Here is a 12,573-nt window from a genome sequence, read left to right as displayed (position 1 = left end):
TCTCTACCTGGACATGAAATGGAATGTTTATACTATACTCTTGGATTCATTTTGCTATAATTCTTATGAGGATTTTGCATCCATATTGGTAAAGAATATTGGTCTGTAATTTTTTTCTTGTGGTATATATATCAGGATTGGGTGTCAAGGTAATGCTGACCTTGTAGGATAAGTTGGGAAGTTTTCTCTCCTTTTCTGTCTTTTGGAAGAGTTTGGAAAATATTGGCATTAGTCTTTCTTTAAATATTTTCTAGAGGAGAGATCCAAGATGGTGTCAGAGTAGGTGTATACTCACCTCCTCCAAAAACCAAACTGGAATTACAACTAAGATATAGAACAGTTAACCCGAGTAACCAACCAAAGACTAGCTGAACAGAAGTCTTATAACCAAGGATTTATAGAAGAAGCCACATCAAGACTGGTAGGAAGCACAGATACTCGAAAAGGGCTGGCCCTGTTCTCATGGGGCAGGCCTGAGAATCTGGAGGGCTATCTCAGCAGCAAATTTTCTCCCTGAGGAGTGAGAGGTGTCAACCCCACACTGGGCTTCTCAGCCCACAGCACCAGAGCCAGGAAAATATCCCACATGGCTTCTGGCTGTGAAAATCAGTGGGAATTCTGACTGCCAGGAATTAGCAGGAACCTGCTAGAAACCCAGGCACCCTCTTAAAAGGCCAGCACACAAAAATCTCATCCACAACCACACACCCTGGGCTCTGGTGATGGGAGGGCAGAGCAGACTAGAGTCACGTGGGGAGAGGCAGGGGTTTGTGGCTCTTGGGAGAGAGCTGAAGGGATAGCCACCAGGATCCCTGTGCTGAGTCCCTCTCCCATACCATAGAAGTCATCTTTCTTGAATGGAGTACTCCCTTACAGCATCAGCCTGGGAGAATGCACTAGCCCTACCCTCTGGACTCACTGTCACCTCACCCTGCAGAGCTCACTCTCTGCTGAGGAATCAACTACCTGGGAAGGGATGTAGAGATCCGGGGAGGCTCAGACAGTGTCACTGATTGAGTTTCGTGGCTCTGGAGACAGAGCCTTCCCCCAAGCCTGACTGATGCTCCCCATCATGGGAGATCCACTGGCCCCACCCTCCCAACTCTCAGCAGCCCTGCCTGGCTGAGCTTGAACTCCTGGCAGAATCTGGAACACAATGAGTTGTGTGGCTCAAGGACAGGGGCCATTTTCCCCTCACACATCTGATTCGTATTGAGCCCTCCCTTCACAGGGCCAAATCTTGGCCCGTTTGGGCCTTATAAACTCTGCTGGCCTCACCCTGACAATTTTGTGAGACCCTGCCCTTCCACAAAGGTCAGTGGGCACCTGGAGGATGGCAACTAGACTTGGTATACCCTGGGACATTTGCTGAGTGGCCACAGACCCAACACTGACACCAAGATTGAACCTGTATCGGTCTGGTGAACACTACCTTCCCCTACCTGGTGACTCACTGAGTCCCTTCCCCATGAAACTCTAGTACCACCAGAGACACTTTCAGTGACTGAGCCAAACAGGCTGCGGGAGGTAGAGGAAGGCAGAGGCAGATCTCAGATGCCTTGGACCTTTTACTGACCTGCCCCCTGGTGGAAGCCAGCCACGGTTTACAGCTTGGTCCTTCCTATGCACACCAAGGCCCATTAGAGACAGCCACAAACTGTACTTCCAAACAGGTTGCCCAAGGCCAGTCACAGGCAGCATCTGGCATTGACCTGCACCAGAGTCCTCCCAAGAGCCCCCAGAACAAATACATCTGCTTCAAACAACATCAGAGCAGGATTGAATTAGCTGCACAAGTGGCACATCCAAAGGGAGATGTCAACAGGCACCAGGCCCTGCTGAGGCGAACCAGCACCCGCACAGCAGCTCATGCACTATAGTCATGTTCAGTCTCCACAGTCAGCCAGCCTATGGGTTGACCCCATGCACAGATAGGCCAACAGCAATCAAGACTCAATTACAATAGGAAGGCTTACATAACCCATAGAAGGGACATTCCTGTAGCACCTTGCTTGGGTGATCAGGAAGACTGTGCTATTGAGCCTCATAGGACACCAACCACATAAGGCCCTTATAGCAAGACTGGGAAACACAGCATATCTAACTAACACAGAAACAAATACAGAGGCAGCCAAAAATGGGTAGACAAAGAAACATGCCCAAACAGTTATAATAAGACAAAGAAGGAAACTACATAATAATAAAGGGATCAATTCAACAAGAGGATATAACTCTTGTAAACATTTATTCATCCAACATAGGAGCACCTAAATACATAAAGCAAATCTTGATGGACATAAATGGAGATGCTGGCAATAATACAATCATAGTATGGGACTTCAACATCCCATTCACATCAATGGATAGAGCTTCCAGACAGAAAGTCAACAAGGAAACAACTGCCTTAAGTGACGCATTAGATCAGATGGATTTACTTGATATCTTCAAAGCATTTCACCACAAAGCAGCAGAATATACATTCTTTTCAAAGTGCACACGGAACACTTTCCAGGATAGACCACATTTTAGGACACAAAACAAGTCTCAATAAGTTTAAGAAGATTGAAATCATAGCAACATCTTCTCTGACCATAACGGTATGAAACTAGAAATCAATCACAAGAAAAATATGAAAAACACAAGCACCTGGAGGCTTAATAGCATGTTACCAAACAATGAATGGGTTAACAATGAGATAAAGGAAGAAATCAAAAGATACCTTGAAACAAATGAAAACAGGAACACAACAACCTAATATTTATGGGACGCAGTGAAAACATTCCTAAGAAGAAAATTCATAGCATTACAGGCCTACCTGAAAAAGCAAGAAAATTTTCAAATAAACATTCTAACTTAACACTTAAAGAAACTAAAAGAAACTAGAAAAAGAACAATCAAAGCCCAAAGTGAGTAGAAGAAAAGAAAAAATAAGTATCAGAGCAGAAATAAACAAAATAGAGTCTAAAAAAATCAATGAAACCAAAAGTTGGTTCTTTGAAAAGATAAGATTGACAAACCTTTTTTTTTCTTAATCCTCGCCTGAGGATATTTTTCCATTGATTCTTAGAGAGAGTGGAAGAGACAGGGAAAGACAGAGAGAAACATTGATGTCAGAGAAATACATCGATTGATTGCCTCCTGCATGAGCCACTACCAAGACCCAGGCCGGGGAGTAGGTATGTGCCCTTGACCGGAATCGAACCCAGGACCCTTCAGTCCACAGGCCTATGATCTACCACTAAGCCAAACCAGCTAGGGCAAGATTGATAAACCTTTAATCAAGCTCATCAAAAAAGAGAGAAGATCCAATTTTTAAAAATTCTTCATAATACTATAACTCTGATGTGTGATTCAGGGTGGGGCAAAAGTAGGTTTATAGTTGAGTACATGAAACAAAGTTCATTCTTGTATTATTATTATTTATTAAGTATTGTATTATTTCCCATATGAACAACTGTTAACCTATTTTTGCCCCATCTTGTATAACAAACACATTGATTCTTATTTCAGGGTATTCAAGTAGATACAGAATGCCAGGTATTTTATGAGAGATGATTTTCAACTTTCTTTGCACTGTATACCATGTTTTAATTCTAGGCCTTTGGAATTGGCATTAGTACCATACTTCTCAAACTGTGTTCCTTTTCCCTTAAATATGTCATGTGCTTTTCTCTAGAATGTAGACATGTCAAGGTCCTAAATTTCACATGTTGGATATCAACATTTTTCTCATAAATTCACACATAAGGAATCATTCATTAATGCCCAGCAGTTCACACATGCACACAGAGCCCAGAGTATTTTTTAACCCCTTCCCCAATAATTTTTTTGTTAAAAACGTTTCTTTTTCAGACTAATTTTTTTATTTTGGTTCTATATAGTATTTTTGATGCTGGTTATGAAAACAGTTTGTAACTCGTCTTCCTATAAACCATATTTTTTTTACCATATTTTCTTAGTATACTCGTCGACGACTGAAAAAGAACATTTTGTGAAAACGAGTATACACGTTTCTGCCGGGGAAGGGGTTAAATTTATTGGGGTGACATCGGTTAGAGCATTTGACTGCAGAGCCCACATTCTTGGAAAACCATTGGGACCAGTGTGTAAGCTGCCGATTCCCAGTCCTCTTGACTCTGCCCTAAGTTAGTGCTTCTCCAATTTTATGTTCTGATTCAGTAGATTTAGAATAAGGCCCAAGATATTACATTTCTAATTGCTTCCAAGTGCTGCTGATGCTACCGGTCTGTGGCCCACCCTGGATTAGCAAAGCCCTAGCTGGCTTCCTCAACATTGATGAACTTTTTATGGGGCCCAAAATAGACTACTTTACCTGCCCAGACCCAATTTCCCTTGTTCCATTCCTCTTCCTGACATTTTTCTCCTTCTTGAACTCTATCCTGACATCTGTCTAGCCAAAATGGTTTTGAATGTTGGATGCTTTTGAGAAATGCACAAAGGAAAATATGATTGGGAGGAATTGCTTTTTGTCTTCACTTTCCATGTATCTGTGCTAATCCCTCTCTACAGGTCTTCTTTGGCAATGTGGATTCGTCTGGAATAAAACACAATATTTTTAACCCTCCAATTATTGCTCGGTACATCCGTTTGCACCCAACACACTACAGCATCCGCAGCACTCTCCGCATGGAGTTGCTGGGCTGTGATTTAAACAGTAAGTGCCACGTCATCCCATATCCTTCCATCTCCCAACCATGAATAGAATAATTAATAGTCCTAGTTTTCCAGAGGCTGCGGGTTTTCTCAGCACATAGAACTATTAATGCTAAAACCAGCAGAGTCCTGGGCAAACCCAGGACTTGGTCATTCTTTTTTAAAAATATGTATTTGTATTGATTTCAGAGAGGGAGAGGGAGAGAAAAGCATCAATGATGAGAGAGAATCGTTGATCGGCTGCCTCCTGCACTCCCCACACTGGGGATCAAGCCCACAACCCTGACCTGGAATCGAACAGTGACCTCCTGGTTCATAAGTCAGTGCCCAACCACTGAGCCATGCCAGCCGGGCAAGATTTGGTCATTCTAACCATGGGATTCCTCATGGGCAGCCTACTGTACTATTAACAAGGCAAATAAGTCAAAGTCAAAGCTGAGATCTGACCAGAAAAAAGGGGGGCATGTTACCAATAACAGAATCAATGCAAAAGTTAATTCCTGGGAAATGACGTCATGATGACAGTAGTCCTCAAGTGCCAGCGGAGGCAGGCTAGTGGGACCAGGGCTGCATCTTGTCCTTGCGATTACATTCTCCTTTCGTTTCCCTCAGGCTGCAGCATTCCACTAGGAATGGAAAATAAAACAATAGCAGATGCACAGATTACTGCCTCCTCCTACTTAAACAATGTGTTTGCCACCTGGTCTCCTTCACAAGCCCGGCTTCACCTCCAGGGGAGGACTAATGCCTGGAGACCCCGGGTAAGAGGCAACAAATGTTCTATTCAACTGCGGCTGCGTGGGAAGTAGTGGTTGGGAAAGAATGAAGACAGCCCTTGACTGTTTCCACAGAGGTATTTATGTCACCTGGTTGTTCCCCAAGAGTGTCAAGGAAGGTTGACTGTGGGCAGAAAAACCCACAGATATTTAGCGGTGTCAAACACACAGCATTCATCGGGGGAAATGATCCCTAATTGGAAACGGAATCTGTAGATGCAGTTCTAGGCTAATATCTGTCATAGAATTCTAGCTGAAGTCCAGTTTCACGGAGAGAAGTATCAATAATTAGCTCTTTATGCAGATTTCTCAGCGTCTCAAAGGAAAGGGTCACAGTCATGGAACAGTTCATTGGGCACAATTCTTTTCCAGAACCACTCAGTCTGTGAGTTTTCAACCATTGACTAGCTTTTGGGGATGAATGGAGCTAATGGTGTCTGCTCCTTCAGGGGCTTAATTTATTTTATTTTTAAATATATTTTTATTGATTTCAGAGGGGAAGAGAGAGACACATCAATGATGAGAGAGAACCCTTGATTGGCTGCCTCCTGCACGCCCCACACTGAGGATCAAGCACGCAACCCAAGCATTTGCCCTGACTGGGAATTGAACCGTGACCTCCTGGTTCATAGGTTGGTGCTCAACCGCGGAGCCACACCAACCAGACTAGGGGCTTACTTTAAACAAAATAGGTTATATAACACATGGCTAAACTTAATAAATAGCCAATCTCTATATGGCTCATATATTCATCCATCAAACATTTACTAAGTATCTATTCAATAGCTGACCCTGGGGATACTGAAATGAATCATGAAGAATGATAGCCCTCAAGTTACTCAGAGTCTAAGAAGGGGGACTGACAAAGAGACAATTAAAACGCAGAGTGTAAGTGCTGTGATGTGCTTAATAAGAAAGAATTCGGGATTTCTGGGAGCAAATCCTGACCAAGGGGAAACTAGTCTAACTAACTAGTTTATTCCTCAGGTGAATAGTCCACAAGAGTGGCTGCAAGTGGACTTCCGGAAGACAAGGAAAGTCACAGGAATAACCACCCAGGGTGCGAAATCTCTCCTTACCAACATGTATGTGAAGGAGTTCCTCATCTCCAGCAGCCAAGATGGCCATAACTGGACTCCGTGTCTTCAGAATGGCAAAGTAAAGGTATGCTGCTCTCATAGGAAAGGCACAACCCTGACCTAGAGCTTGACATTTAAGAGCACAGCAAGGTTGATATAGGAACAAACTTACAGGATAAACTTCACCGAGTATCTGTAGTAATAGGACACCATGAAAAGCATTTGGGAAGGACACAGTGACTCTAGGCAAGGATGTATAATCCCCAGAAAAGGGCAGAGTAGAGCCCAAAGTTGATTTTCCTCATGAATTTTCATGTCATCCAGGATTGTGACAAGAAGCAGAGGGGTAAAGAAGAATGACAGGTATTTCCCAAAGGCTTCATGGTGTCTGTATCCCTCATCAGCAACTTAGATTCCCAAGCCTCATTGACCTTGAACTTTAGTGACCCAGACAGTCTTCCTTCTTGATGTTGATTTGCTAGATACGTCAATAAATTATGCTAATTAGAGGACGTAGTGTACCAGTAAAGTCTTGCTATCTCATGAGTTATGAGGGGATGTATAATTCATCTGTATGGTGTCTTTTATCTTCTTTTTCACCAAGAATGATGTGGCCCTTACTAATCTCTCTAGTACAGACTCTTGCCACCTGCTCCTTTGCTCTCTAAGCTCCACCCAGACTAATAAACTCCCAGGTGCCTAAAAATTGCATGTTCCTTCTGACAACAGGCTTTTACACATACCATTTCTTCTACCTGGAACATTTTTTTTTCTAGGGATTTCCCACTGTCCCTGTCACCTTGCTCATCCTTTAAAAGTCTCAGATAAACATCATCTCCTCCAAGAATCCCCTGGCCTCTTAAGGCTGAATGAAAGACTTAGGGTATAGATAATATACACTCTGGAGGATATTCTGGATGAACTTTGAAAACATTATGCCGAGTTAAATAGGCCAGACATAAAAGGGCAAATATTGTATGATTCCACGTACACAAGTAGTAGTCAGGGTTCTCCAGAGAAACAGAACCAATAGGATGTGCATGTGTGTGCCTATGTACATGGGAGTGTATGTATAAAGAGATTCATTATAAGGAATTGGCTCACAGGATTATGGAGGCTGACAAGTCCCCAGATCTACAGGGTGAATCCGAAAGCTGGACACCCAGGAGAGCCAATGGTCTAGTTCCCATTTAAGTCCATAAAATCACTTTAAAAAGAGATTGAGCCGAAACCGGTTTGGCTCAGTGGATAGAGCGTCGGCCTGCGGAATGAAGGGTCCCAGGTTCGATTCCGGTCAAGGGCATGTACCTGGGTTGCGGGCACATCCCCAGTGGGGAGTGTGCGGGGGGCAGCTGATCGATGTTTCTCTCTCATCGATGTTTCTAGCTCTCTATCTCTCTCCTTTCCTCTCTGTAAAAACTCAATAAAATATATTTTAAAAATAAATAAATAAATAAAAAGAGATTGAAAGTATGTGTGGCTAGAGGCCGCAGATTTGAAAAGGCATTTGTTTCTGGTGTAGGGGGTTACATATCTTTCAGGCTTTGTGATGAACAAAAAGAATTCAAATGGTGAAAATTAAGTGTCCTGTAAAAGCAAAAACAAATCACAAAATCACAAGAAACAAACCCCTTACTGGCCCATCTAGTAAGAAATAGAGTGCACTTCACTTTATCAACAGTAGGGGGTACTCCTGGACTAAGAAACGTAATAGGTCGCCCAAACCTTTTATAAAACCACCTTTATAACCACCTTTTATAAAACCTTTTCTAAAACCACCTCTTATTGTACGAGAAAAAATAAGGAATTTCTAAATGAACAGACAATGGCAGATGAGGTAAAGGGTATTATTGTTTGTCCTTGCTTTTCCATTCCCTCCTTCCTTGAAAACTCCATTGACTTTGGGCTTGGCAGTAGTACTCCTTTTGACGAATGAAATGGAAATGTAGTAGGTAGACATGACATACACCACTTCCAAACAGAAGCCTTCCATGTGATTGCACGTTTGACTCATCTTGTGTCTCTGCCTTCTGCCATACGATAAAAATGTGGAAGAAATGACAAAATTAGGAAATCAATTTGCAACTATCAGCGTGCTATTGAATGCTTGCAGGGAACTTTAAGGGATGCCAAAACCACTGGTTGAAAGCCTGATGGGGAACTGAATATTTACATCGTTTCACACATTGTTGGCCAGGAAAGGGAGATAGCTACCTCTATCACAGAGAGCTGGTGGGCACCACTTTAACCAAGTGGTCAAACTTGTGTCAATAATGGGACCAGCTGGTATTATGTGTCCCCTGATGCGGTGTGATGGGAAGTACACATCACCTACTTAGTATTCGCACTGAAAATGTTTAACCAAAACCTAATAACGAGAAAACAGTCTCACAAATTTAGAATGTAGGACATTCTATAGCACAATGGTGCTGGACGTTTTTAAAAATACCAATGCCCCGCCCTAGCTGGTTTGGCTCAGTGGATAGAGTGTCAGCCTGAGGACTGAAGGGTCCCAGGTTTGATTCTGGTCAAGGGCACATGCCTGGGTTGCGACCTTGATCCCCAGTGTGGGGCATGCAGGAGGCAGCCGATCAATGATTCTCTCTCATCATTGATGTTTCTATCTCTCTCTCCCTCTCTTTTTCTCTCTGAAATCAATAAAAATATATATTTTTTTAAGTGCCAATGCCCCAAATTTCCAAAGTAAATTTTCCAAATCCAAATAAGTCAATAAATAAATAAAGTCAATGTCATGAAGGTCAAAAAAAGACCAGAGAGTAGGAGTCTCTTCTATATTAAAGAGATATGATAAACAAATGCTATGTGAGATCTTTTACTAAATTCTGGATTAGAAAACTATATGAAGATAACATTGTGATATCAATAATACATTTGTTGGGTATAATAATGTTATCCTGTGGTTATGTAAAAGAATGACCTTAGTTTTATTTGGTAAATATATTTTTATTGATTTCAAAGAGGAAGGGTGAGGGTGAGAGAGAGAGAAACAACAATGATGAGAGAGAATCATTGATCGGCTGCCTCCTGCACGTCCCCCACTGGGGATCGAGCCTGCAAACCAGGCATGTGCCCTTGACTGGGAATCAAACTGTCATCTTCTGGTTCATAGGTCAACACTCGACCACTGAACCACACCGGCCGGGCAAGACATAGTATTTAAACCAAGACCCAAAGGATAAAAATGGGATAACAGGAGGGGTAAGAGCATTCTCAGCACTGGAAACCACCTATACAAAGGCTCTCATGATAAAAGGAGTTGGCACTGTCCAGGAGCTAAAGACGAAGGCCTCCACAGCAGCAAGCTGAGTGCCCTTAATTCTAGATGTCACACTCACTTCTCGTGTTGGGAAACATAATTTTTTTCCTGCCGGACAACAAATAAATGCTGTCATTCCTCTTTCAGGTTTTTCAGGGAAATCAAGACTCCCTCACACCTGTGGTGAATTCGCTAGACCCACCGCTCCTGACACGCTACCTGAGAATTCACCCCCGGAGCTGGGTGAACCACATTGCCCTGAGGCTGGAGATTCTGGGCTGCGAGACACAGCAGCTGTCCTGAGCAGGACAAGAAATACAGTATGAGCCCTGCTGGCGTGGCTCAATGGTTGAGCGTCGACCTATGAACCCGGAGGTCACAGTTCGATTCCTAGTCAGGGCACAGGCCCGGGTTGCGGGCTCGGTCCCCAGTGTGGGGCGTGGAGGAGGCAGCCGATCCATGATTCTCTCTCATCATTAGTGTTCTGTCTCTCTTTCTCCCTTCCTCTCTGAAATCAATAAAAATATGTTTGAAAAACAGAAATAAAGTATGAGAACTTTGGCATTTTCAAGGGACTAGTTCTGAGACCGTCATAAATTCTCCTGATCCAATGAAACCACTATAACATAGAATTCCCGTCATAAAATGTAGTAAAATACAATGGTTTGTATAGTATCCAATCATAGGGTTGTCTTAAGTGCCCCTCCCACCGCTATTAACATGGCACCACTAGCATAACCAACCATCCCAGTTTGGCCTGGACTATCCCGGTTAAAGCAAAGCCCTTGCCGATCTCTTTGCCCCTCTTTCCTGGGCCCAGAGCGTTCCCTAACTCCAGTCCAACATGCCTCTCAGACTTGCCTTCTACCTGTGAGCCTGGCCTCTGGGTTACTTCGTGCCCTGCACTGCCCTTGGCACTATCATTTTCCTGTGTATTGAAAGGATGCAGCCCGGCCAGTGTGGCTCAGTGGTTGAGTGTTGACCTATGAACCAGGAGATGACAGTTCGATTCCTGGTCAGGCACATGCCTGGGTTGCAGGCTCAATCTCCAGTAGGGGGGCGTACAGGAGGCAGCTGATCGATGATTCTCTCTCATCATTAATGTTTCTATCTCCCTCACTCTTCCTCTCTGAAATAAAAACAATGTTTAATATATTTATTGATTTCAGAGAGGAAGGCAGAGGGAGAGAGAGAGTGATAGAAACATCAATGATGAGAGAAAATCATGGATCAGCTGCCTCCTGCACGCCCCATACTGAGGATCAAGCCCACAACCCGGGCATGTGCCCTTGGCCGGAATCGAACCCAGGACCCTTCAGTCCACAGGCCGACGCTCTAACTACTGAGCCAAACCGGCTAGGGCTAAACATATATTTTTTTTAAAAAAGAAACACAGTCCAAGCAGACACTGCCCTGAAGCTTCCCAAAGCACTTGTCATTAAGCCTGCACTTTAGGGGAGTGTTGCATACTATTTAATTCTTAAGCATTTCTGCAGCTGCTAGAAGACTGGTCTTTCCTTCCATGTAGTCAGGCAAAAAGATATATCTGAGGAAACCCATCTGGAAAGCATTCTCCGCTGACAAATGGGGCCTCTCCCACAGCCACCACTTCCTCCTCTGTAGAAAAACAATGTATCTAAACTTGGCGGAGGCTTGGAACATTGAAAATAAAACTCTCACTTTTTTATTATCCTGGTCAAACATGGAGCAACACATATTTGGGAATCAGATCATCACAGTCTGGAAGTTAAAAGGCAAGTCATTTTGACATCCTGCAAAATGGAGATAATATAAGAACGACTCCGTTAAAGTCTGGTTTTGCCTCCTTAAAAATAGATGTCTTATTTAGCCATCTTGGGGCACTGTTAGTGGTATATTCTTACCTCAGAAACTAGTGTTCTAGCCCAGCCAGCATGGCTCAGTGGTTGAGCGTCGACCTATGAACCAGGAGGTCACGGTTCGATTCTAGTCAAGGGCACATGCCCAGGTTTCAGGCTCAATCAATAAAAAATTATATATAATGTTCTTTTTAATTATATTTATTTCACAGAAGAAGGGAGAGGGAGAGAGAGATAGAAACATCAATGATGAGAGAGAATGATCGATCGGCTGCCTCTTACAGCCCCACCGGGGATTGAATCTGCAACTTGAGCATGAGCCCTTGACCAGAATCAAACCCGGGACCCTTCAGTCGGCAGGCCAATGCTCTATCCACTGAGCTAAATAAGCTAGGGCTAAAACTAGTGTTCTTAAACTGAGGCTCATAGATGGGATTCAAGAGCCCCCAAATCCCTGGATTAGGTACATTTATGTATGAATGCATATGTGTGTTTTCTGAAAAGAGTGCCAAAGACTTAAGAAGATTTTTAAGGGCACAGGGCTTTACAAATATCAGAAAAGTGTAGAAATGAAGCCATTTGGTCTTAATTCTAATGAACAAAAAATATAATAGGTTAGGATCGCTAATACAAGAATAAACTCTGTGTTTTGTGTACTCACAACTGTAAACCTCCCTTTGCCCCACCCTGCACAATCTCAGTCCACAGCTGATCAAAGTGCAAATGATTTATGGTCCTATAAGTTTCTTTTAAGGTTAAAGGTTAACTTACAGGAATCAATGACTCGTTTTGCTTTATAGCCTGGTAGAGAAGTTAACCCCAAAGGTGATATGGCTTTATTTCTGTAAAAGGTTAAACACTCATGTCTAATTTATTAATTTTTTTACGGGTTCCAAAGGGAAATGCTACAGAGTATTTCATCGATTCAC

The 12,573-nt window shown here is 43.0% G+C and overlaps 1 protein-coding gene across 3 annotated transcripts in view; it reads left to right on the top strand.

The window, feature by feature from the left end:
* F8 (coagulation factor VIII) overlaps window positions 1-10,200 on the top strand; it is a 101,142-nt gene extending 90,942 nt beyond the window's left edge. For all 3 annotated transcript variants that reach the window (XM_015570455.1, XM_006773689.2, XM_006773688.2), the window contains 4 exons: window positions 4,531-4,675; window positions 5,287-5,435; window positions 6,438-6,614; window positions 9,954-10,200. In XM_015570455.1, coding sequence (XP_015425941.1) covers window positions 4,531-4,675; window positions 5,287-5,435; window positions 6,438-6,614; window positions 9,954-10,109 — 627 coding nt within the window. In that variant the 3' untranslated portion in view covers window positions 10,110-10,200. The remainder of the gene's footprint in view (window positions 1-4,530; window positions 4,676-5,286; window positions 5,436-6,437; window positions 6,615-9,953) is intronic.
* The last annotated feature ends 2,373 nt before the right edge of the window (window positions 10,201-12,573 follow it).

This window comes from Myotis davidii, unplaced genomic scaffold, assembly GCF_000327345.1.
Source record: "Myotis davidii unplaced genomic scaffold, ASM32734v1 scaffold546, whole genome shotgun sequence".
NCBI classification, from domain to species: domain Eukaryota; kingdom Metazoa; phylum Chordata; class Mammalia; order Chiroptera; family Vespertilionidae; genus Myotis; species Myotis davidii.
The sequence above is the reverse complement of the archived record's forward strand: the minus strand, read 5'-3'. Positions and strand labels throughout refer to the sequence as shown.